The sequence below is a fragment of the Numenius arquata genome, chromosome 7, assembly GCF_964106895.1.
Source record: "Numenius arquata chromosome 7, bNumArq3.hap1.1, whole genome shotgun sequence".
NCBI classification, from domain to species: Eukaryota; Metazoa; Chordata; class Aves; order Charadriiformes; family Scolopacidae; genus Numenius; species Numenius arquata.
The window spans coordinates 43,878,792-43,906,503 of NC_133582.1; the positions used below are offsets into that span (position 1 = coordinate 43,878,792).

At 36.5% G+C, this 27,712-nt stretch overlaps 1 protein-coding gene across 1 annotated transcript; it reads left to right on the forward strand.

Moving 5' to 3' along the window:
* Positions 1 to 220: 220 nt before the first annotated feature.
* On the forward strand, positions 221 to 27,712 carry SNRK (SNF related kinase). Its single transcript, XM_074150590.1, has 5 exons — positions 221 to 913; positions 15,188 to 15,329; positions 17,805 to 18,017; positions 19,106 to 19,240; positions 24,028 to 27,712. Exons 1-5 carry the CDS (start codon positions 325 to 327, stop codon positions 25,244 to 25,246), a joined length of 2,298 nt encoding a protein of 765 aa, XP_074006691.1. The 5' UTR covers positions 221 to 324; the 3' UTR covers positions 25,247 to 27,712.

Sequence of the window (27,712 nt, forward strand, 5' to 3'; positions counted from 1 at the left end):
ATTGCACTGTTGAAATTTGCTTTCTTCAAGCATACTGATAATGTGATTTCAGAAATCTGTTGGTTACCACAGAATGGCTTATCAAACTCTTTACAAAAAAACCCTGAATAATTTCATAAGTAATTCATAATAATGTGCCAATGTAAATTTAGGAGAATTACAGGATAATAATTTTGTTTATTTTTATACAAATACATAATATTATCTCTTTATTTTTTAGGTATGCTTGGCAGTGATGATGGACTATTTATTTGCATCAGATACTCTTATATAAAAAGATCACGTTTGCAAAGAGCTTAAATATTATTTCATTTCTGAAACAGAATGGCAGGCTTCAAACGAGGATATGATGGAAAAATTGCAGGATTGTATGACTTGGATAAAACTTTGGGCAGAGGACATTTTGCTGTGGTCAAACTTGCTCGGCATGTCTTTACTGGTGAAAAAGTAGCAGTAAAAGTAATTGACAAGACTAAACTGGACACTCTAGCCACTGGACATCTTTTTCAGGAAGTTAGATGCATGAAACTAGTGCAGCATCCCAATATAGTCCGGCTGTATGAAGTGATTGACACCCAGACTAAGCTTTATCTTATCTTAGAGCTGGGTGATGGAGGAGATATGTTTGACTACATCATGAAACATGAAGAAGGTCTGAATGAGGATCTGGCAAAAAAATATTTTGCTCAAATAGTTCATGCTATATCCTACTGCCATAAACTGCATGTAGTTCACAGAGACTTAAAACCAGAGAACGTGGTCTTCTTTGAAAAACAAGGACTTGTGAAATTGACTGATTTTGGCTTCAGCAACAAATTTCAGCCTGGAAAGAAGCTCACCACAAGCTGTGGATCTCTTGCATATTCTGCTCCTGAAATTTTACTTGGGGATGAATACGATGCACCAGCAGTGGGTATGTTCTCTCTGAATTCAACTAGTAATCTGAACTTAAGTACCGTGATGTTTTAGAGCTCTGTTTTTCTGTTTCAAGTTAATGCCATATGTGGAAGCCAGCTAGTTGGCAAGAAATAATATTATAACCTGGATGATTTAGCGATAAATTAATGCTGGAGCAGCTCTGTTTGAAGGAGATACTAAAACATTCTCAAAAATGCTTAAACGTTCTTTTTTGTATGAAATGATGCAATTGCATATGTTATAATTAATTTTTCTATGAATAATAATGTGAATGCAATGTGTATATTTGTACTTGCTTTGTTAGAGGACTCATCTCCTTTTCAGAAAACTGCCTGGTTTTGGTTTTTGACATTCATCCCTTCCCTCTGTCCCTTCCCCCCGCCTCGACAAAAAGAACCCCCGAACTACCTGGTGATTTTCTTTGCTCACTTTAGCCATACAGGAATGATATTGTGAGCCAACGCTGCTTACATGTAGTGCTGCAAGGTCGTAGAAATCCATTTTTAAAAAGTACTAACTTGACTATGGAAGGAGGAGACAGGGAATTAAAGAAGACTTTAACTCCCTCTTCCCCTTCTCTGCCCTTTTCTTGTCTGAGAACTGAAAGCAGGGGCTGGCTTCTCAGTTTTTTAAAAGGTAAGAGAAATAGTAATGTGTAAATTAGTCTGCATGTTTCTAGCTGGAAAGTGGAGTGTGCTAGACTACTACAGATAATTCTCTTCCCCTCTCTATTAGGTCTACTGCATATGCTATTAGAAGTAACTCAGAGGTTTTCTTGAAAATAGTTGTAAACATTGATAGAGTCACTGAAGAATGTCCTGTAGTCATACAGGTTGCTTGTATCTATTAGTTGAGGTAGAACTTGCTGCTTCTCCAACAAATTTAGGTACATGTAATTCCAAATGGTGTTTCAAAAATAGTTTATTGTAGTCAACATGCCTCTTGTTCTTGTGCACCCAGTATTTGATACTTTTACTGTTTTAATAACACCCATTAGGACTCTGTACATGGCTGTGTGTGTATTTTGCTGTGGTTATAGTAGTGATGTTTTAAATTAAGACTGACTTGTCCAATTTGTTACTAATTTACCTGAGGTAAACAATCAGTTAATTTTGTATGCTGACAGTATTGCTGTACACTGTTGAACTAAAATTCTTGCATTATTTTTAATATAAAATTTTTAGCTAGTAGATATTAGGGCTTTTGCTTAAACATTTGAATGTCACTTCATGACTTCTGACTTTGAATAGGTATTTTATTGTGGGTTTTCTGGACTTGAAAGTACTTTCTCAAGTGTGCTACAAGTAGGAATTTTAGATGTCTGTTCTATTTGTGATTTTGCAAATCCATGTTGATGCTACAGTGATGCTTGACAAAATTATTTCTATTTAGATTAAAATGTTTTAGATGAGTTGGTTCTGGTTTTAGTGGCAATCTAAAGTTCCTGAGTTCTGTGTTCTTCTATGTCATTTTATTTTGAGAATTTATTGAAGCATAAGTGTAGCTGATTGCAGTGGCCTCCAAAACTAGAGAGAAAAGTGCATTTGTTAAATATTCTGTACAGTGCCTTATGTGAATTATTTCCTGAAAAACAGTAGTAGTCAAAGTTTGGAGGATGAGCAAAAACTGAAGTTTTGATATTGCTGCCCAATTGAAGATGCTTGGAAAAAAGATGCATGGGGATTAATGGGAGGGGAGGAGGAAAGGGGCATTAGGAGCATTATGACCAGATGGTCCAAACTGAATTATATAGTTAATAAAGTGCACTTTGGACTTCGTAATGATAAATGTAAGAATGGTGGCATCACATAAAATGTTTCTTAGAGAACTTTGTAGGCAATTTGGTAGGTATACTTCAGAATAGTACTAGAAGAAAATGTTTAAATGGATTCATAGAGGAGGAGGTCTGGCTAATACAGAGTGGATTGATGTGAACAGTAGAAAAACTAGAAAAAATTAATTTCTTCTAGCTGATCTTTAAGGATGCTAGTTAAGTTCTATTTCTGAGAATATTTCAATGCACCTCAGTGGTTAGTTTTTGCTTGCTGATTCCCCAGTCTACTGTCTTGGTTACTGGATACTACAACTTCTATCCTAGCTGACAGATTGCAGTGCTCTTTTCTAACTTTAGTGGCACAACTTTCATAATTTTATAACGCATTACAAAAAAGTACTCTAAAGTACTGTCAGTACAATAGTTACAGAATAAAAATACTAAAATTTACCTCAAGTTGCCAATAAGATAATGATTTTGAAGAGTCTGGATTTTCCTTTTCTAACTGGGTAAAAAAAATAAGATACGCTATGTAAGGTTTCTAAATATGACTTATTTGTGTATTTTAAATGCAAAGATTGTAGGAAAAAAATATCAGGGGCTTCCTTAAAGCCCTCCTTCCCTCAAATGGAGTCTCAAATGTAGAATCTTAAAAGAATATATACTTAGGAAATTTATCACTAACCATGTAATTATGCAACTGAGAAATCGGCTTGTGCAAACCTTTCTTAACCTTTAAACATAAACTTTCATGCTAAGATGAGGTCATACTTGTGGCCTAGAAATATGTATAAATTCAGAAGTAAACATGTTCAAAAGAGAGATTACATTAGTTACATGTTGATGCTGGTAATGTGCAAGGTATATATACGTAGCCTGAAATAGCGGTGAAGTGCTGTGAACTCATTCAGCTATTGGCTGAATAGGGCTGTTACTATTGCAATAATAATGACTGACAATGGCAAAGATATTTTGCCAGTTATGATGTAGCTAAACCAATCTAAAAGCTAATTGCTTATGAGAAAGGTCAGGCTTTCTCCAGTGCAACTATGTGGTCCTGCCCCTTTGTGAGCATCTGACCACTTGAAAAACAACTCAATTTACTAAAATGCCAAATTAAAAAGGATTGCCCTGCTTATACTCCGTGCATGTTAGGTTAATTTGAACTCATATTTTTAAAAAAACACCCATGTTTTTGTTTATCCAAAACTGTTGTTATATTTGCAAAAATTATTTCACTAAAAAATGATCAAGATGGTCCTTTCTTTGGCATAAGACCTTTGCCACAAACATAGCTTTTCTGGTGTCTTATGAATAATATTAGAATGAGTATATGAAGGAAAATACTTTACATTTTCTTACTACAAAGAGCTGAAATATTCAGGGCAAGTCTTTTATTTAAGTTATGTGCTTAATAAGTATTGTGGAAAAGCTTGCTTTATGAAAAACTAACTTTCAGCTAGTTTAAGGATTAATCTCCCCTTTGTGATGCTACTTAAGTTTTCACACTTGAAAAGGGACTAGTTAATTTAGGTGTCTCATTTCCTTTTGTGTTTAAGGCTGTAGTTAAAATGATGCAAGAGGAATATTAGGCAATGATCCTATGTTCCCAGGGCTTTTTAAAAAGCTGAGTGAGTTAGGTAATGAGAAGGTCTGTTGCTTGTAGTTTCCCATGTTTTTTTTCCATACTTAATTAAAATTTTAGTCAGAGGAAAGTGAGAGGACGGTTGTTGCACATAAAGTTCATTTTGTAAATCAAATGGACATATTGTTTTAGATTGGACAGTTCTGTCTAGAGCAGTGGTATGATCCAGCGGATAACTACAGATGAAAAAGAATAAAGTATGCTTCTGGTATTACTTTTCCTTTGTTGCTCTACAAGCGTCAACAGAGATTGGATCATTAAATAAACAGAAATCGCCTCTTTCCTAGGTGATAAAGTTCAATTACAGTTTTTCAGGTGAGTTGATTCTTTCAGAAGAGAGCAAGTTCTATTTTAACTGCTTGGCATCCCTACAAAGTACTAAGTGCTGTGTAGGCTACAGTAATTCTGGAAGACATGGACACTTCTGATAGGTTTTTATTATTGTAGTTGGATATTCTGTACGTGATTTGTAGATGCATGGAAACATTTGCAGAGTAAATTCGTCCTTCTGGGGATGAGAAATGGGCAAATTCAGATTGTAAGATTGGGGTTGTCTATTTAGCACAGTTGAACACGGGCCTCTAGGATGGTACTGTAATGCACAAATAACGCTGCAAGTATCGCAATTATTTAGCATCATAGTCTGTCACAGCAACACCAAAAGAATGGTGGCAAGGTGTTCCTCATAAGACATGACTAACAAGAATATTATAGCTCAGTGCTATTTGTGTAGTTCAAATCCAACTTGCTGCCTTCTTGGAAGTTGCAGGGGCCAACCGCTTGGATAACACTCATTACTTTAGATGCTGGCTTTCTTGTACAACTCACACCTGGATATCTTCTGACCATATGGTAAGATAATAATGGATGTATGTATTAATTATTTAGTCATGCATTTTTGATTATTAAAGGAAACGGAGCATTTGTCATGACATACCTTTCCCTTTCCTGAGGTGGTGATACTGCTTTTAGACCCACTTTGTCTCTATTGGAATGATGGTATTGCGTCAAGCATTTGCAAGGGCTTCTTATCTGCATATAGTGTTGCTGGAGTGTATTTGGTCTTTCTGAGCTTCAGCCACGTTTACCAGGTGCTTAGAGTCATCAGGGCAACTTAGCTATCCTCATCTGACCTGTGTGGAGCTAGTTCTGATGTTTCTGCAAGTGTATAGCACTTTATTTGCAAACTGAGTGACTGATGTAAGCATAATGGCCAGTGGGTATGTACAGTAACCTTTTACACTATAAAAGCGCTGAATATAAGATTTGATAGGCTTGAGTTAAAAAAAAAAAAGTGGTGAGATACTTGCAAACCATAAATGGTATTGAATCATTTAGAATTTTAGAGTTTCAGTATGCTCAAAATCAGATTACAGCCAAACTTGACAGAAATAAAAGGCAAAAATTCCTACAAAAGCTTTTTTACTGATGATTTTGAAAGTCTGCCTTTTTAATGTTGTATTGCAACACTTTAGAAGATTTATAGTTAGATACGTTATAAAGTGAGCTTGAAGGTCTAAGGGTGCAGAAAGCTGAAGAGTGTAAAACTCAGCTGCTTCCAGCATAAGAGGTCTTCCCCTTCCAATTTGCTTGCACCCATTCAGAGCTATCCCTTCGTATGCGCTGTACTCTGTTGCATGGCTGATCATTTAATGAACTGATTTTTATTAGCTAATTTGACAAAACTGTTACCTTCTCAGCAGGCTTAACTTCTGCCACGTTAGCAGAGCTGTTTGTTCCCTTAGCACTGAGTGGAAGAGCTGGTACAAAGGAGGTGAAAGGACCATGCAGCTTAGACTAGAGTTCTGGGGGAAGGTAGTAGGAGCTGCCCCACTTTTGCATTAGCAAGTTTAGGTTAGATCAACTCAGCCTAGCTAACTTCACCTTCCATGTAAGAGAAACTCATTAGACCAAAATTCATCAAGTATAATTGCCAGTGGGGGTTAAACCACAACAGTCACACAGTTGAAAAACTGAGTCAAATTGGAAAAATAATCAGAAATGAGCTTTTTATATTTCTTAGAAGGGGCAAATATAAAGAATTGGTTGTGGAATACTTCTAGAAAGTTTCAGTCTTGAGGATATTCATGTTAACAAAGAATGTATTTTTAAGTTCTGTGGCAATTTGTGTGCAGGTACTAAAATTTATTTTTAATAGAAGGGGATTCCAACTTTAATGTATGCTATCCTTTGATTCTGCTTTTTCCCCCCTCAGTCTAATTACTTTGACAAAAATACTGTTAATGCCTCAAATTATTGAAGATATTATGTTACAGGTATCAGAGCCTTGTATTTAGAAGTGAAGTTATGATGTGACAGAGCTGTAATAAAGAGTGGGAGTCTGTGATCCCAATGACTTCTCAGTAAATCTGTGACAGCTAATATTTATGAAGCATAATTTACGTTCCATTCTGGATTACTTTATGCACATGTTTTAATGCATTCACCAATAAACTGCTGGGTGAAGCAAAGAATAATTTACACAAGTGAAACTACAGAGGAGAAGCTGTTGAGATAATCTTCAGTTACTACCATATCAGCTAAACTGTAGTTTAAGTAGTCATCTCACTGTGTTCATGGGAAAACAGTTTTCATAATATTTCAAACTGCTCTTGTGCAGCAAGATTTCATTATGATAAATAAATCTCCACAGCCAGGAAGCTTCATTTCATGTATCTTGCAAGCTAATATTCAGATTACTTATGTTCAGCCCATGGCTGACTGATTTAGCAACACAGTTCTGGTGGGACCTAAATCAATGTGTGTACTACTTAGTTATAAACCAGATGCTCAAGTTTTACATTCATGTGTAAAGCTGTACTAAGATGTTGATTTTTATAAAGTACAAATTACATGTTTTGCAGCTAAAACCTTTAGGAAAAGATAGTCAATCAGAAAATATGAAGGATTTCTTAGATACCTGGAGCAAATTGTCTTTAGTATTTATATATTAAAAAAAAGACCAAAAACATTGCAGTGAAACGTGTATGTGCTGGACTTTGAATATGTCCAGTGATTTTGAGAACATGTTTTATACAGAGGAAAAACTTGCTTTTACATTTACCTAATTAATACTATTTTTTTTACTCAGGCTAATTACTTTCTGGAGTAGTAATATTGGAAGATCAGTTCACACAAAAAATGTTGGTTTTGTTTGTGTTTTTAGTGTAGATTCAGTAACTTCTGAAATGTGACTAGGCAACAGAAACCAAAGAAGAAAGAATGCATTTCTAAATGCAGAATTGATGAATCAGAGTAAAACAGACTATTTTGGAATAAAGGCAGTGGCACGTGTTCAGTAAGGCCTTTCAGTGGTGGTATTTTTGTTAAAATATCCTTACTGAAATTTGAGATGCAGTAGTTACTAAAATAATAAAGAACAGTTATTTGTCTGTATTTTAATAGTTTTATGCAACCAGCAAAACCCATGCTATTGTCTTCAGGGAAAAACAAGTACTAGTTGCCAGATTGAATGAAAATAAGAATTGCTTCCAAAGGTAAAACTACTTACTGATGATCATGTCTTAGTCAAATAAAATAATATATATATAGAACAGACTGTTTCATCAGACAGATAAGCTAATTATGACAGTAATTTGCTAACTGCCATTTGCTATTTATGCTCTTTTTTTGAAGGGATAGGGGAAGGAAAGGATTTCTTGTAATTCTCTTGTCTGCTATGTGTTCTAATAGTAATTTTAATTCGATTTGTAGTGCTTTAAAACAAGGAGAAAGCCCATCACTGCCTGTTAATTTTGAAAATGTTAGCATTGATTGCAGATGATTTCTTCCTCAGCCTTCTAAAAGGGAAAAATAAACCCCATTTTACAAAGGCCCCCCAAAATAGCTGAATTAACAGATGGTGGCATCTCTGAAAACTAGAGAGGTCAGTCCCCAAGATCATTCAAAGACTTTTTCTTGAAAGGTTAAGGAACAGAGTAGTAGTTCAATCAGCTAAAAATTGAGTAGCTCCAAAAAAGTAATCTTTGTTTTTTACCCATACTCTTCAAACTTTACAACTGGTCCAGTTTTAACATTCTCCAGAATTGCCAGGAGTCTGTGTGCATGGTACGTGTATAAAAATACTTGTGATGCATAGAAATGCTGAAATTATTAACACACAGTTATTCTATACTCTCTTGCTACTGACTTTTTATACAAGGGATAAAACTTTTTAAAGCTTTTTAGCTTATACAGGGGTGGAAATACTTACTCTCCTTTTGAAGGACAAGTATATCAACAATGTAACAGGCACCATTCAAACAATTCAGTAGTATGATACCAGCTTTTATCCTTTTATACTGTAGCATGTAATTTTTCATCGCTGTTTTTAATAGAAGTCTCATTTTCTGCAGTGTTTGACTTGTCATATGAATTTTTACTCTTAAACTGTGTTCTTCAGACAATTATGTGAAGCTATGCTATGAATTTCAGTATGTGTTCTGTTTTCCATAGCCTATACTGTGAATAGGATCTTTAATTTCAACTTGTAACAAGCAGGCTTACCACTGCTATCCTTGTGAGTTACCAGTCAGGTTCCATCCCTAAATTCCAATCCAAATAAAGTAGTTCATGATGGGGTTTTGTGTCTGAGTTCAAAGCAGCAGTCTTCAGACACTGCCCAGTTGCTGCCTAGCCCTGAATATGCTCAGAGTGCAGAGATAGTGATGATCTTTAGATTAGATTTTCATATTTAACTCTGCATAAAACTTGATAAAGTGCTGATGTGTTAGGGCTCTTTCAAGGCTTGTCTTCAACAGGTTTCTATGGATTGGGCTTTTTTTCATAAATTTGCTCTGAAGAGGTTACAGCAAGCGGTGGTGATGGCATTCTCTTTACTGCCTTAAGACAGTGGTTAGAGTGCTGGAAATCAGGGTCCATTTCCATCCTTTATTTATCCACAGTCTGTTGATACCTCTTTAGTGGCAAAATAAACATGTCAACATTTTTGTTATCTCCATAAAAGTTGATTTATTTTCTTTTTTCCTTATTAAGTGGCTTCTAGTGAAAGATGACCATTGTGTTCAGCTGTTACAGGAAACATTCCAATGAGAAATGTATAAAACCTGACTAAATTGACTCAATATTACAAATCACTTTGAAGAAGCAGGCTTTCTGTAGAAAGATCTGTCTTACCAACTGAGCAATATACACTGTGTAAACTGTTAAGCAGTTCTACGTTTAAGTTAGGAGGACAAAAAAAATCTTTTTTCATGTAAAAGTCTGAAATAAGGTAAATTGATTCCGTTTAATAAAGTTATGTAGTTAAATAAGATTGTGTCTATTCCAAAATGAGTATGGATTTATAGCTGCTTGAAATCACAAATTCAAATAGCATGTATAAAGCTTGACAAGTGTCAATGACTTTTGAGGGGTGGTAGAAATTTGGGCAAATCTTATAAGGATCCCCTATGTCACATAAATTGGAACTTTGAAATTTGTAGTGCTTATTTTAAGAGTAAATCAGGAACTTCAGAAAGCAATAAATGGCTAATGAAATGGTGAAGCCCAGCTCGGTGGTTAAGCAGATGAATATGGATATCCTTTGTGCAGTGTACAAACTGGAGCATAACAGATGTTTGACTGCCCTGTGTTTAAGACAGGCGTAGCACAGACAGCTAATGACGTAGTTTGGTTTCTATGGCAGTGACTTCATGTTATGTAAGGAAGTTGCGTATACACAGCCCTGGTTGTCATGGTTCTAGGAATCCTGCTTGAAACAGTCCTTTCCTGATCAACATTATTTAATGGCTTTAAAAACAATAAAATATTGTCTAGTGCAGCTAGCTAGCTAGTGCTTTTAAAAGTCCTCATCTCCCTTATTTTATTCTTCTAGCCATGGCAGTTTCAAGTTAATAGTACCTAATTTAAAGGCTAAATTGCATCTTGAGATCTTCACTGTGCTTTTGAAAGAGACCTTGATTTTGGCCGCTGCAGTATACAAGTGTGCCTTCCTCGCTGTACTCACTTGAAGTTTTACAGGTTATAAGCATGCTAAATGCATGCAGCATCTCAGGCCTAAATTCTGTTTTTTCATCAATTTTCTGCTGAGAGCAAATTAGATGACTCTTGGAGAGGAGAAGTAAGCAGTTTCTGTAAAGCCTTCAATTGCTACTTACTAGGAGTAGTAAAAAACTGTACTGTATGTCAAACCATATTTGCAGTGAACTGAAGGTGAGATTGATTTTTTTTTTTTTTTTTTTAATTTTGTTTTAAATGTTGTAGCCCATTTAACAGGTCTCAAAAAAGCAGTCTTGTTCTACATTCAGATCCTGCTCATACAGTTCTGCACTCTCCTTTGCATTTTTTTGACTCTGGTGCTTATGCAATCCTTTAGTAAACCAGTGCCATTCAGTGAATGGGTAAAAAATGTAAACAGATGTTGTCGTCTTTGCTTTAAAATGTGTATCTACAGCTTCTAATACTGTGTGAAAGCAGGAAACTGTTCTCAGCTAGGATTTATCCCCTGAGTTGACATAGGGTATATCAAATTAAGAACATACTGTAAGGGCTGCCTTGACTAAAAAAAAAAAGTATGCTTTTGCAAGTGTGTGGAGATCTAAAGAAAAACTTACGTTCCTTTAAACTTTGATTTATTTTTCTTCCCCCTTTCCCCAGATATTAGCTGGTCTAATAAGAGGTGCTACTTCTTTCTAGAAGCCTTGCTTTGAAGTGTCAGGCTCTCATTTCGTTCCTGCTCCAACAATTGTCTTGTCAAAGTTGATGCTTTTGACCAAATCGGTTCACTAGATCTTGACTGAGGCTTTCACTCAGTTTGAGTGAACCCCCCTTTTGTAACAGGGTAAAAACATTTTTGGGGATTTAGAAAAGAAAGATCAAGGTGCCATTGTCTGCTCTTCTGGTGGAAGTGGTCTCCTCAGCAGAAGCAGTTATTCCCCTTTTGCTGCACCTGATACTTGAGAAGAAATTGGCAATAACAGGGTACAGCACAAAAATGGGCAGCATGTACTGACCAAGTGTTGATCAAAGCATTTGATAAATTGAGCACAAACCATCTCCATCTTTCTTAGTTTCTTTGGGACCCAGAGGACACATGAGTTTTCTCATTATTAATAGCAAATAATAATAGAGCAGTGCTGACTGTGGCAGCACAAAACAGTATGGTAAAGAACATTCCTGTGTGTTGTGGCTTTATGTATGTTTTGGGGAAATGATAAGATCTGGTAAGTAAGCACTGTAATAAAATAACCTCTGATCCTCTTTTACCAATTTCTCAAAGACAGCCATGCTTAAAGATCTTGAATTTTGCCTCTGTCAGCCAGATGGCACTACTCTGGAAACTAAGAATTTTCCGAAATGAACATTAAATGAGTGAACAAAAAATTTATCTTTAAATGGAAGAAAGCATTTTCATTTCTTTCAGTCTTTTTTTGCAGTATATTTCCTGAATTTGACTGAAAAATATGCAGCTATGGATCTCCAGTAGAGAAGAGTGGGAAGTGCAGATAAAGGATTGATTTTTGCACGTATAAAACGGCTTAACACTAATAAATTGGGTACAAACATTAGCATTTCTTATATATGTACCCTGTAGTCTTTAAAGTGTTGATCTTTTAAATATTTCAAAATGATACATGGTTATTAACTCATTATTTTTGAATACCTGAAGACTTCAGATTCTAAACCTTGGATTTTGAGTTATGCTGAAGGCTAGCAAACCAGCATCTTTAAACTTATTGGCATGTTGGGAGTGTAGGTCATCACAGAATGGCTTTAGTTGGAAGGGACCTTAAAAGACCACCTAGTTCCAACCCCCCTGCCATGGGCAGGGACACCTCCCACTAGACCAGGTTGCTCAAAGCCCCATCCAGCCTGGCCTTGAGCACTTCCAGGGATGGGGCATCCACAGCTTCTCTGGGCAACCTGTTCCAGTGTCTCACCACCCTCACAGTAAAGAATTTCTTCCTAGTATCTAATCTAAATCTCTCCTCTTTGAATTTAAAGACATTACCCCTCATCCTATCGTTACACTCCCTGATAAAGAGTCCCTCCACATCTCTCTTGTAGCCTGTTTAGGTACTGGAAGGGGCTACAAGGTCCTCCCGGAGCTTTCTCTTCTCCAGGCTGAACAACCCCAACTGTCTCAGCCTGTCTTCATAGGAGAGGTGCTCCAGCCCTCTGACCATCTTCATGGCCCAGGTCACCTATTTAGATTAAATAGGTCACCTATTTAAATTTAGAAGATATGTTTACAAATAAGTAAGACTTTTAACCCTCAAGTTTATGGATCCCCTTTACAAAGAGGAGATGATTTCCCCTTTTTGGTAGTATTACCTATGTCAATCTATAAGTGGCTTCAAAACATGCAAAGTAAGAACTTTATTATGCAAAACCCACAGGGATTCCTGCTGTCTGTTCTGAAAACTTTTTTTTTGCAGAGAGATCTGCCAGTAAAAATTTTATTTCACACAGTGTTGTATGTATCTTAGAGAAACTGCCAATGGGAAATTTTGTGGTAGATTGCGAAAGGGAAGATACTGTTGTTACTGTTCTTACTTTCTTTAGGATTGCATGCACCTGTTGGCTGATTAATTGTAGTTTGAAGTATCAGTGAATAATCCAGTTCTTACATACCAGTTCCATTTTTCTATTGTTCTTTCAGAGTTTGTGTATTTAAACAAATTTTCAAAGTAACTTCATTTGAATGTTTCCTGTTTTCTGTCAGCGTTTTTTTTACCACTTCCTTCACACTTACCATCCTTTACACTACGTTTGGTGTGAGGAGTGAAAAATGATCGTGTTTTATAGCTGAGTTGAGACAACCCTGTGCTGGTTTAAATGGGAGCATTCAAGTTCTGTGTGTTCACACTATTGACACTATTTTAGTTCTTGCTGTGCTGTGTCATCCTTTCATTTTGTCAAATAAACACCTACAATGCACTGCTATATGCACTCTTCTAAAATACTTCAATCTGAAAGGATACATGAAGCATTTTATTGTGGAGGGAGCATCAGAACACTAGGATAGATCGTATCACAAAGTAGATTTTAGACAAAGTTAAAAACCTAGGAAGGACATTGATATCCAAAAGATGACTGTTAAGAGGAATGCATGCCTTCACGTTTTTATGTGCTTGCAAAAAATGAGTTCTTATCTGTTGTGTGGTGAGAGAGATGATACACCAAAACTTTTTGGTCACTTTCAAACTAAACAGTAGCAGAAAGATGTAAATAGCTCTATAAAATGTGTACCTCCTAGGTGAAATTACCTGTCTGTCTTTTGAGGCTCTTTTAAATCCTGTATTCCAGAACATTCATCTTTCTGGCATCAGGCTTTCAAAGCATTAACAAACTTATTGAATCTTAAACATATGAATAGTTGTGTTAAATTTGCAGAAGTACATTATATGGTGTACTGGTATCAAAATGCTCAGTACCTACAGGATTGAGGCCCCAGTAAGCATAACAGAAATCAAATAATTGTCTGACTTAATAGCATACATTACTACAAATTAGAGCTCTAAAGAAAATTACCATGTAGTGTTTCGGTTCCTCTGTCAGCTAAACTATATGAAGAATGGGTTGTAACTAGGAAAATGAGTAATTGTTCTAGGGATGAATGTGGGTGATTTACATTATTAAATACAATCGTAGCCATCCTTCAGCTTTAAATGCACGTCAAGTATTTTGAGTAGGCCACAGAAAGCAAGATGCAATAGGGTAGGTAATTTTGTGTGGTTGCCTCTTGCAAGCTCTTCCAGGACAGAGTGCTGCTTATCACCACTGCCGGCTGCTCTCCCCTCTTTCCTCAATTCTCTCAGTTCAGCTCTTTGTTTGGTTTTACTGGGTACAGATCTGTGAAGTGCTAGGGTCTAGGACCCAAGATTGCCACTAGATTTCCAGAGCACGGAATTGTAGCTGAAGATTAAGAGTATGGCCTTGTCTCTAAGCATATATTGGAGTTATTTATTTATTTTTATGCAATATGAAATATTTCTCAATATTTAAGCTTACTGTATTGAATGCAGTGAGACTTGTAAAACACTTTCTTCTAGGCAAACTCTTAATAAAATTTTGAACTAAAATTAGATTTTACAGTAAATAGAAATGAACTAAAGGGCTTTACGCCCAGCATTCCTTCTTTTTTATCTTTTAGTATGTCATTTCATTGGGAAACAAGAAAGTTGTTAAATGTTTTTTTATTTTACACAAGCAAGAACTAGAAGGAAAAAATACTCCTGGAGTGTAGTAGGGATCATTGGTAACTGTTATGTTTGATAGATATTTAAAAAAAACCAAAACAAACCCACCCCACACTTTGTAATATGATTGGTATAAGAAGGTAGTTCTACCCAAATGATTTATTATTTACCATCAGAAGTAGCAAAGAATTTTTTAAAGCAACATTACTGAAGGAGAAACATATGTAGTTCACTCTCATTGAAATAAGTGACTTTCTAATTTCTCTACTTCAGAGTGACATGTAAACAATATCGTGAACAGTTTATGCTAGTCCTTCAAAAAGGAATGTGCTTTGAATACAAATCTCGTTCATAATCTGTGTCTACCTATGAAGAAAAGGGTAATGAATTCTTGTCTGAGTGACCGGATTATCTTCAGCTTTAGCTAACACTTTGCTGACAAAGATGTTGTGCATCCTTGAAGTCAGGAATTCTGATTCTTTTTTTCCTCTAAAACCATAAAAGCTGTCAAACAACTGAACTGCTGTATTTTGTACTTTAGTGGAATTGCAAATTCCATAAGTAATGTTCATAATCAAGAGCGCGTTAAGAACCCCAGTATGCATCTCAAGAATATTTCACGGTTATGATGGTAATCATGTCTGTTTCCTCAACAGTTATTTTAAAATATGTACTATATATTTACAGATATATGGAGCTTAGGCGTCATCCTCTTCATGTTGGTTTGTGGACAACCACCATTTCAAGAAGCAAATGACAGTGAAACTCTGACTATGATAATGGACTGCAAATACACAGTGCCACCTCATGTATCCAAAGAATGTAAAGAGTAAGTAGAGTACTAAAGAACTTGGAAGCATTCTTAGAAGTGGGTTCTCATTACCTTTGGGTACCTTTCCTCATTACCTTTTTTTTTATTCTTTGTGTCCCTTCTTACTAAAAGTTAATCCCATGATGTTTCTTGCCAGTATGTTTATCCCCACACTTGTGTGAAACTTAATTTTGATTTTACACAATGTATCTTTCTTTCATATGTCTCAATTGTCATGCATTTTTTAAATGATTGAAGTAGGTGCTCACCACTAACTGGCTTTGGCCACCAGTTGCTGGACAAATTACAGGGTGTTGCTGAGAGTATTCTGTGGCAGGGGTTAAAAAGGTAATGATTCCTACAGATTTCTGTTCAACATACAAGTTGTCAAACCCAAGGATATCACAGCAAGTTTTGCTCATCTCCTACTAAAATTGCAACTCCAAATCAACATTCTAGGCAATCAAGGGAGAAAAATATTCTGTCTGCAAATACCATATGCCTCTTGGGAATCATGACTCATTTTGATGTGTTGTTTTTCTGCAGTGCTCACTGCAGCTTTTAATTTTTTTTTTTATGTTCCGATATCTGCCTGTCAGTTAACGACCGATTAATATATATCCTAGTCCTATATTCCAGTTGCATTGTTTACACTATTTCACAATGTTTGGCTGGGTTCTTGAATCTGCCATAGATTATTTTTTCATTTTCAATGCGGAAGTCCAGATGCCTCTATAAATGCTTGACAAATGCATTTGGTCCAGTCAAAAAAACTAGAGCAGCATCTAGGATTCTGTGATTTGACAGAGAATAAAATTTGTTACAGCCATGGTCATAATGACTGTTCCTCTCTTCACCTGTCATCTGTGTGGTCCAGGAATCTAATGCCATAGCTGGTTTTCATGTCTGGTCATTAATGTCTAGCATTTCCAGTAACATGGAAAAGCTTCTATCAGTGCTCTCAACAGCTTGAAGAGCTTTACCTGCAGGAAGAGGTTTAAAATATAATACAGGAAGAGGTTTAAAAGAGAGCTCTTATCAGTGAATTCTATCAAATACATCTCTTGAGATGCTGCATGCTGTGCTGAGGCCAGGAAGCTTATTTTTTGCAACCTTTTGCTTAATATATTGGCTAACGCTAATTTGCTTAAAGGCCCAAGTAGATCTGCTTTCTCTGTGCAATACATCAGTGTACAATCAGTTACCCAAGTCCTCTTTGGGTTAGGTTTTCTTAGGGAAAATACTCTAAGAATGTTTAGACTGCTTGGAGTGAAAGCATTCTTGGTGGTTTGGGATGCATAAGCAAGCTTAAAGCAGGAGGCACATGTGGTACGTTTGTGTGGTTTTACTACAGGTGTAGTTTAAAAAATGAAGTACATAGTTTGTTCCCTTTCTGTCATGTTATTAACAAAGCAAAGAAAATCTTGGCTACGGGTGTCTCACCCCGCCTTTCCTTTTGGTAAAGGCAGAGACCGCAGCTATGAAGTATATACGTGACAAGTCTTTTTTTACAGTAGAGTTTTAAGAAGTCTGAATTAACCTCCATTTTTAATTTCATACTCTCACACTAAAAAATAATAATAATAAAAATTGTCATTACATTTGTGTGGTCTTGAAGTTTGAAGTTGCATGGTGTAGTATAGTTAGTGCACTAAAAAGCATTATGTGACAACCATAGAACTCTCATTCCACATGTTGCAGCAATAAAGTTTGATTGAAACCTTGGCAACAAAACTGTATATCCATGTTCTGTTTGTTGTGCAAAGCCAAAAATACCTCCCCTAAGAATTTTTCACTGAAACTTCACATATAGTAAGTGAACATAGATGTGCTGTGCTAATCAAGACTTCTTTCTCTATTTATTTGGGGAATTTTATACACTTCCCTTCCAGCACTTGTAAATACTCAGTATCAAACCATTAGTAGGTTTGTCACTTCATCAGCCCAGATAGTGTTTTGTGTGTTTTCTTTGTTGTTTTGGGGTTTTTTTATATAGTTTTTTAAAAATTTCTCTATGGATAGACCAGATCACTATCCTTTCATGGATACTGAAGAATCAAATGTCTGATAGCTAGTTCAGAATAAAATATTTCTACTTATCGAGGCATTCCATATTCTTGTTGACAGCAGCGATAACAGAAAACTATATTTCTGTTACTTTACAGACCAGCCTGTAGGCCATCTGTGCCAGTTGTCCTATAAACCTGTTAAAAACAAACAAATCAGAAAAATCAGGTTAAGAATCTAAGCAATGTAAATGAGAAGTGTAGTGTTCACGATATTTATAGTTTTAACAACTAAATTGTTTGTTTCAGTTCAGCAATATTTGGAATGTCTTTGAGAAGAAATAATTTCCCATGACATTGTTTACTGTAGAGACTTCTAAAGTTCTATGTGGGCTGACAGCAGAAAATTTCTTCCTAACGTTGCTTTTACAATGGCTGTTTTTTGAACACGAGTGCATTTTGTTTAGATCTATTTTTTTATTCACAGTCTAATTACACGGATGTTGCAGAGAGACCCAAAGCGAAGGGCATCATTGGAAGAGATTGAAAACCATGCATGGCTCCAAGGAGTTGACCCGTCTCCTGCAACAAAGTACAATATTCCTCTTGTATCGTATAAAAATCTGTCTGAGGAGGAACACAACAGTATAATACAGCGCATGGTTCTTGGTGATATTGCAGACCGAGATACAATAGTGGAGTAAGTTGTCAATTTTCTATATGCGGTTTGTTTAATCAAATATAATGATAGATGCCTAAAAGAATGTAATGAGAACCCAGGTGCTTCAGTGTTTAAATATCAAGCCAGTTAACAAACAAATACTACAGTCTTGCTCTGTGGTAGGATATTCTAGGATGAGAAATAGTTAAGTAGACCCAACCTTGGGAAACACTTCAAGAAAATGTGTTGGAACAGTGTTTGATTCCTGTGGTAGTTTGCCATCTGGAGTAAATTTGACTGCTTTGACATCCATGCATTTCCTTGTACTTCATATTTGGAGGTGATAAGTTCTAGCATTTTTCCCTTAGTATGTGTCCAGGATACCTGAATCTTTGTAATTTAAAATATTTTTCCTTTTATCTATATAATGCAAGATAGTCATTGTCAGTGAGTGAGCTTACTAGAAAGCTGTGTCGTTTCTTCCAATAGATTAAACCCCCCAAATTTCTAAAATATTTCCCAAATTGAAAGAAAACCTAAAATTGTTTTTTCTAATTGTTTCCAGCTTCAACACGAAAACTTTTACTATCATACCATTTGGGAGGAGAAGGGAAAACTGCAGCCTCACTTAAGCTTTTAGCTGTATAACAGGGGCATCCTTTCTGTTAGAATGTCTGAATGATGCTTACTGGCTTACAAACTTAATTTTACTGTAAATTTAATGTGACAGCCCTAAAATAATGAAGGTTTTTCCTCCAGTTGTTGCATAAACAAATATTAGTACTTTGTGGTTGTATGTGCCAGTGGGAAAGCCCATCGTTGGTACATAACATTAATGAAATACGATTTTATCATTTAAACAATGTTCAGTAAAGGAAGAATTCCTTAATTTTTTTGGGATGATATTCCAAGGATGTCCTCTTCTAATTGTAGTTGAAATTACTAGACTTCTTGGCTCTTTATTTTTAATAGAACCAAGACATGCTTGTCAAAACATCAAAAATATGCAGTTCTGCTCTCAGGCACTCTTCCTGCTGTGAGAAGTACAGCAAGTTGTGTGAGACGCATGTCCAGTTTTTAGAAAGCCATTGATGTATAGTTTATTTCATGTTTTGCACTTTCCTTAGGGCACTGGAAACTAACAAATACAATCACATCACTGCTACTTACTTCTTACTAGCTGAAAGGATTCTGCGTGAAAAACAAGAGAAAGAAATTCAGACCAGATCTGCAAGTCCTAGCAACATCAAAGCTCAGTTCAGGTGAGAATTTAGGAACCTAAATTTTGAACCTGGCTTAATGAGAATATTATTGAATTGCTCAAGTATTTATTTTTTAAAAACAACAGAATACTTATTAATTGCAAATTTTATATGTCTTTAAAGTGCTGTGGATGCTTCAGAAGCTGTTCAGAAATCAGTTACCAATAATATTTTCAATTCCTACCATTTTCAGGAAATGACTAATCAATTTGAAGTCTGTATCTGAAGTAGTAAATTTTCACATGTGCTAGGGTTCATTGACCTTCAGTTCCTGATACAAATTGTGTATGTAATATCCCTGGAAAAAAATTAGTTGCATAATCCATAAACATGTTGATGGTGAATTAGTTATAAATGAGAAATCACTCTGAATTTGATGTCATGGTTTAGTTGTTAGCTTTGATTTTTAATGGGCTTGAACATCCCCTAAATCAAGCTCAGACCAAACATCTGTAGGTTATGTTCATTTTAATATCAGTTGATATGCTTGTTATCTAAGGAAAACTGTTGAATTAATTGCTTTAATCACCCATTTAAAGATACTGCAATAGATTATTATTAGTTCTTTTTTAGTTTGACAAAAACATGATTTAAAAAACTATTATAGTAAAGTTCCCTGGGATCTTTCAAAGCTTCAGCTTGTGACCCAGTAAACTAAAGGGGGAAGTGGGATTGTGGCATCTACTTGGTATTGGTATGTTCAACCAGCCCATTTGCTCTGCAACCAATTATCAAAGCATTCCGTATTTTCAGTTACAGCAGCATATGCTTTACAAAAACAAACACAAGGCAAATAATATAGTTTCTACCTGTACGTTGATATTGGAGAATACATGTTTTAAGTAGTTATTTTTCTAAAACATTTTTAATTTCCTGAGTTAAGTGTTAGACCATGACTAGGGATCTGCTTGTATTGGAAAAAAACCTGTATTGGCCCATCTTGACAATCTTTCCAGTGAAGGTGGAGGTTGTGCTGAGGCATTTCCATTAATTTTTGTTCTCTAACCTCCAGTCTCTTCAAAAGTTGTCTTTTAGGTTTTGGTAAAATATTATTGGTAACTATTATTAGCAATAATAACAATTTTGAGTAGCTAATATCTTAAGGGGAGAAGAATATTAAGTGCTTGTGCTGATGTTCAGTGTTCTTAATCTGTCTGTAGGATTTAGAGAAAAAGACAAAATAGTTTGCTTGTTCCAAAGGTTTCTTTGTGCAACTTTCATGCAAGGTCACACATGAAATCATTTAATAGAAATGATAGTAGAGACATAAATGCTGTGGCATCCTTCTGGTGCATACTCATATTTTCCTTGGCCTAATTGATGAAAGTTGGATACTACTACCTCAAGTTCAATCTAGAAAAAATGGACACTTGTTATAAATTAAGGGCACGCGTTTTGGAAAACAGGTTAAAGATACATCATCTCCACTGGTTGTTACCTCAGATTTAGGCTGATGTTTTGGAGGCTTTTAGGTGAGTCTCTTCTGAATACCATTCCATCTGCCTGAATGATGAATTGTTTCTCTCTGAACCTTACAGTGGTTCTCAACATCTTTGTCATCTCCAGATGAGACTGCACCCTGTGTTGTGGACTAGAGTAGACTGAAATTTTGTTGCTGCACTTAAAAGGTCATTCATTCAATGGCCACTTCTGCAGGAAATCTTACCTTATGTCGCATGGGTTACAAGTGCTTTAGAAGAGTGTTGCAGGCAACTAAGGGTTGCCTAGAGAACCTGAATGGTCTGGAGCTTGGTGTTACAGAGCTTACCTCTCTTCAAGGAGTAATACTGTAACCTTGACTCTGGGATTCTCTCTTAATGAATCATCACCTTTTTTTACGTCAATTTATTTTAAAAATCCGAGCACAGCATCAAATGTTTCTAACGCTATTAGTTATAAAACAAATTACTTGAGAGGAAATCTTAGTTTACCTTCAAATGAAAATTCTAAAACCGCAAAGTCTGCTTTTAAATTGGTGGTTTTTTTTTTTTTCTATGCATCAGTGTCACTGTTTCAGTAGGAGAGCTTCTCCAGTTATATGAGGAATAGGAACAAACAAGTTCATTGAATCTAAATCTTGATATGAATTTGTAAAGTTGAATGGAGTAGTTGAGGCCTGCCTTATGAAGTATGAATTTTCTTTTCATTGTCAGACAAGGACATCTGCATAAACTCAGAAACTCCTTCCCTTTATGGTCACAGGTAGCTATTTATTGTCTTCATGACAGGTCTAAATTCAAAGTGTTTATATAGAATGACCACATGGAGAAGACAACAAAGTAGTACATTACTTTGATTTTGAGACTTCAAAAGATTTTATTTAAAAAAACAACCAACCACCAAACAACTTACCCGCAAACCCAGTGCCTTCCCTTTTGTCCCACCCTCCCCTCAGGCCTACTGGGAAGAAGGGGAAGGGGAAGGGAGGCAAACATGGGCTGCTATGAGAGATAAACATATTGTAGTGAGGAGGTTTATTGCCTGGAAACCACAGTACTGTTAGATACTATATTTACCCTTTATTGTGACAGCCACAAAGCTCCTCCTTTTTTCTGCTGACAAACCAGTCTGTTCTTAAACCATGGTAAATACTTGTAATGTTTAGATCTTCATTTTCTGTCACTTCTGTACTTACATTTCTAATTTAAGTCCTGTTTGTTAATCACAGACAGTTGTTTGTGTTGAAAATACCCAGCATAGCAAAAGTCATCAGAAAATTAGGTCAGTGGTTCCCAGTGTTTCTGGAGTCAACTGAGGCCTAAGGGAGGATCCCGGTGTCAGACCAAGCAGGACCACAGCCTATGCTCCACTCCTTGTCTGGACAGGACAGCTTGGGTCAGAGCTGCTGGTTGTGTGGCCTCCTTCCAGGCAGAGCTGCTCGCTGGAGGGAAACTGGTGGGAGGGCACCAGCAGATCCCAGTGCCCAGCAAGGTAGGAAGGAGCTTGTGTGGCTCCTCCCAAGGAATGGACTACACAGGCTCACACGGGTGTGTTGGCAGCCAGGTCCTGCTGTTGGAGGATCTTGGTGGTTAGAGGATCCTGGTGGATTTTTGTATTGCTGGTATCACTGCTAAGCAAAACTGAAGCTAGCATGTCAAAACAAAGTCTGCAGTTAGGCTTGATGAGGTTAATGTTGGCTTTAATAAAGTACTCTTCTTCAGAGCTCACACAATTGGGACAGTAGTTGTCAATTGTTACCTGTGTAGATGAGCATCACACACTTCAGGATCCTTTTCTATCCAACCATTACAGAGGGAGCCTTGAGTAAATGCAGTCCTAGTGCAGGTGCTTCCATAAACTTTAAACACTTAAAAAGAACATGTTTAGAATGAGAATAGGAAAGAGATGTCCGAGCTTTCCTTATTTCTTCAGCTTGACCTCTTAACACAGCAGAGATCAGGAAGTTGGTATGATCCTTCAGTCTTTGTATGCAGGCTGTCCAAGCAGGTATCAGGGGTCACACTGGGAGTGTGAAACATTCTCTGCTTCCTCTCCCATTTTCCTCCTACGCCTTGCTTCTTAACTGGGCTACAAATCATGCAACCCTTTCTTTTGGCACACTCATAATATGGTTGGGAATGTCTTGTAATATGCAATCTATATGTGAACAGAGGTCTCTACGACTACAGCTGTTCATGCAGTGTGCTAGAGTATTTTAGTTTACGTAAAGTTAAAAATGATTGGCAAACTTTTTAAAATTAAAGATAACTCATACTTTGAGAGGCTAGAAAAAATTTCTTGGTCTCCACAGGAAATGTGGGACTTATGCTGAGGGAAGCAATTGAAGAATTTTTCAATCTTAAGGTGTTGGTCTGTAGGTGTTGGTCTTTTGGATTCGGCTTTCAGAATAGAGAGAGAGAGGGAAGACTGACAGTCTTTGTTCTTAATTTATTCTGTGTGCATTATGGGAAATTACAATGTATATTAGGATTTACAAATCATTAGATACGAGCTTAGATAGTGGACATAAGACATCAGCTGCTAACTGTAAAGCTGATTTACACTCAAGTGTTATTTCATTTTGATTTGAGCTAATTCTTGTACAGTTATACGTTTTGAACTTTGATTTACAGTTTATTCATGTGTCATATTCTTAAGCAGCTTGAGTCCTAAATTCATGCAGCTGTATTATTCCAATTGCTCAGCTAAGGACAAATAAATGTACGATCTCAATTCATGTGTGTTTTAAATTAAAGGGGATTGTGTAGAACAGAGCTTGGTCTGAATGAGACTTACTGAAAAAGAGAGAATGTTTCTTCTGACTCAGCTGTTCAGTCTCACTCATGTTAATTCTAACCTAATTTTATATGAAGAATACTGGGGAGGGAAAAAACAGAAGCTTCAGATTAAAAGTAGTTTTGCAATACAATCTTATTTAAGTTGTTTTTGAATCAGCTCATATCTTCCTCTATACTGGTGATTCTATACCTACTTCAGATTACTTTCTTTGAGACACAATTATTTAAAGTTTTTTGCTTAATTCATTTTCTGAGAGCAGTGAAATCTTAAGATTTCATTTGATAGTAAACAACAGAACTTCTAAACTATGCTTTTGTATATAAGATGTTCCTTTCAAATAACAGCATTTCTAAAGGAATGCACATTCTCTGAGACTGTTTCCTTTTCCTCAGTTACTCAGGACTGTTATTTACAAACATGCCACTCAGCAGGCGCGTTTGTGTGGCAGTACTTGTGCTTCTCTTGTGCAGGTCTTGTACTTTCTTGTATGTTCTGAAATGCTTGCTGTGACCTAACTTTTCTTTTATCCTTTATAATTGTTTATGTAGGCAATCATGGCCAACAAAAATCGATGTACCCCAAGATCTGGAGGATGACCTTACAGCTTCTCCTCTCTCCCATGCAACTGTTCCTCAGTCACCAGCTCGCACGGCTGAGAATGTTCTCAACGGCCACAGAAGCAAGGCCCTTGGCGATTCCGCAAAGAAAGAGGATATGCCCGAATTAGCGGGACCGGCACTTTCAGCAGTCCCATCGGTGAGCTTAAAACCCACTACAAGTGGCCGGAAGTGCTTGTTCAGAGTAGAAGAAGATGAAGAGGAGGATGAAGAAGATAAGAAACCTATTTCTTTGTCTACTCAAGTTGTTCTGCGCCGCAAGCCTTCAGTTACAAATCGTCTTACTTCGAGAAAGAGTGCACCAGTCCTCAATCAGATCTTTGAGGAGGGCGAGTCAGATGATGAGTTTGACATGGATGAGAACTTGCCCCCAAAGCTCAGCAGGTTAAAAATGAATATTGCTTCGCCAAGCACAGTGCATAAACGCTACCACAGGAGGAAAAGCCAGGGACGGGGCTCTAGTTGCAGTAGCTCAGAAACAAGCGATGACGACTCGGAAAGTAGGAGACGCCTAGACAAGGATAGTGGGTTTACTTACTCCTGGCATAGGCGGGATAGCAGCGAAGGGCCACCCGGCAGCCAAGGAGATGGCGGTGGACAAAGCAAACCAAGTAATGGAAATGGAGGGGTAGACAAAACAAGCCCAAGTGACAACAACAAAGGTGGGGGGAGTCCCTCTGGTAGCTCCAGCGGTAGCACCAACAACACTTCGGGTTCCACTCGGAGATGCGCTGGATCGGGAAACTCAATGCAGCTGTCGTCTCGAAGTGCAGGGGAACTGGTTGAAAGCCTGAAGTTAATGAGCCTTTGCCTAGGTTCACAGATTCATGGCAGCACTAAATACATTATTGATCCTCAAAACAATCTGTCCTTTTCCAGTGTAAAAGTACAGGAGAAATCAACGTGGAAAATGTGTATAAGTTCCAGCGGAAGTGCAAACCAAGCTTCATCGTTGGGCAACCTAAAATTTTTTTCTGACCAAATGTCAGACACAGCAAACGAATTGGATAGGATAAAGAACAGGAACTTGAAAAACAATGTGCTACAACTACCTCTCTGTGAAAAGACGATATCTGTGAATATTCAGCGGAACCCAAAGGAGGGGCTGCTGTGTACCTCCAGTCAAACCAGTTGTTGTCATGTCATTTGACGATGACCTGACTTTACTAACTCTATCTACTTGACAGCATCATTCTTCCTGTTCAGAGCTGTGAACACCTTGTCACTGACCCCCTTTTGTTGTCTTAAGATTTTTAAGTGGGCTTTGAGCAGTTATTTATTACACTTTAATTTTTTGTTTGCTTGATGGTATGACAATGCATGGTCTCTGCATGCTGCTAGCCAATATGTTTTTCTTTTTCAACAAAACAATATTTTATTGTGTAATTTTTACGTTTATAATTTTACTATGGAAGATCTGGATTAAATTAAAATAAATATCTGGATCTTAATGTAAATGGAGCACTTAGAAGTTTCATGTTCTGCACTTAAACTAGAGAGAGAAGCTTTTGTTTGCTTGTGAAATGTTAATTCTTGTTCTGACCTTCTGTGATAACTACAATATGTGATACGTGGCATAATTCTATGTGTCTGAAACAGAACCAAAGCAATAATGTTTTGATGCTGAAAACTCTTCAGGGAGGTTTCAGATGTTCCAAGGCTTGTACAAAGCAAAGATGCACTAAAAATTAGTGATCTTGAAATATGATTTTAAACCCACACCTATTTGTCTTAAGCTATGATATGGATAAAGTTGTGGCTCAAAAAATCAAACTGAAAAGATCTTGTTTTGCTAGAGGCAGTTTTCTTTAAAAAAAAAAAAAAAAAAGGCAAGTAGATTTGTAAGGCAGCTTTCTCCCATAGAAATATGTTAGTATTACAAGCAGACAATCTTCTTTTTTAATATAACAAAGGTAAATTATTAAGTCTACTTCTGAGTTTTTACATGCTAACTGAAAATAAAGTATTTGTATGAATTACTTTTGTTATTAGTATATCATGACACTTAATATTTTAGGTTTTTACCTTGTAAAATTTCTCCCCTATCCTCTCCTCCCCCTCCCTGAGACTTCAGAAGGCAATAAGGGATGGAAAACCTTTAGGCAATTGGATTCAAATTGAAATTATTATTGTCATTTACACTTTTCTCATTATTACTCTTTTTAAGACTTAAAATACTGTTGTTACCCACATGTACACCACTTATTTTCCCTCAGTAATCATGCTTTTCATAAAGTCAATTTAAAATAGCATATAGGAAAGTATTTATTTTGCAGCTCTTAGCCTTTCTGTCAGGTTTCTCATTGCCATGGCAAGGTCTTGATTTAGACTATTTCTGTATAAAAGGATACTTTTGACCAGATGAATTAACTTTTGTGGAATTTTATTATCTAGAATAAAATATATTGCAGATTCCTAGTTTTGGGAAGGGCAAGAATGTTTTATTTTTTCATGCTGTGCACTGGGTCTTCTAAGCAATGCTAGTGAAACTGGTGGTATGATGTAGCAGCGCCCTGGGCAGACGTTGGATGTCTGAGAGGAGTCTACACTGTTGAGCATCTTGTAACACTTGCAGAATGGTCAAATACAAAGCATTTCATGTCCACCGCAGAGTGAGCAGAGCACCAAAGAACGGCCTTACGCTTGGTCATGGTTTCTACAGCCCATGACAGCTCTTCTTGATTAGTAAAAAACTTTACTAAGAGAGTCTAAATTGCATGGGGTATTGTTACTGGCTCGCCTAGCCAGGGGTTTCACGTTCTGCTTCCTAAACAAGGCAAAGGATAAGCATTTTACTTCTTTAAGTTTTAAACTCTAGTTGCAGTTTAGTCAGCGTGCTATTTATAAATCAAAAGCTACAAGAATAGATGTGTGGGTGAAGCCATAGAACATATTTGCTTGAAATTTTTGAGCAGGGATCTTACCAAGGGCCAGAAATGAGATGTGTGGTTCACAGACAGTGAGCGTAACATCCAAGTAGGAGACAAGTTTATAAAGGGCATTGGCAATAAACTTATTTGTTGCAGCTTTTTTCCAAGTATTGTAAATACTCTTTCCTGATATTATGTACAGCCTTGGAATGGCACCTTTTAACTAACCCCAGGTGTATTTTGTTTCCGATGTTTTTATATACGACTGTATATATGGTGCTCACTTTAGAACAGTGTTGACCATTTATGCTGCATAGTTGTATTATAGCCTTATAGTTGTGTGTGGTTGGTTGAACCTTTGGGTGTACAGATGTTAGTCTGAGTGGTGTCCTTTACCCATTTGTTGATAGGTGAATGATTGTGCATGTGGTGTATGTCATATTATGTTGTCACGTACAAGGAAGGGCGAGAATAACCACTACATTAAGGTAATATTGGACCAAACTATTTAGAGCAAGTAAACAGTTTCTTGTACCCCTTAACGTGTCTTTAAAAGTTGCATATAGTTACAGTAGTGTATAAATTAAATATCGTGGAAAAACAATTAGTCTTGTATTTTTCTGTATGTGTGTATATAAATATATATATAAAAAATAATGTACCTCTAGCAACTTAATCCGTATTTAAGATGTGACAATCTTGACACAGAATTTTAAGAGTAGCAGTATAAATAAGCAGAATTAATG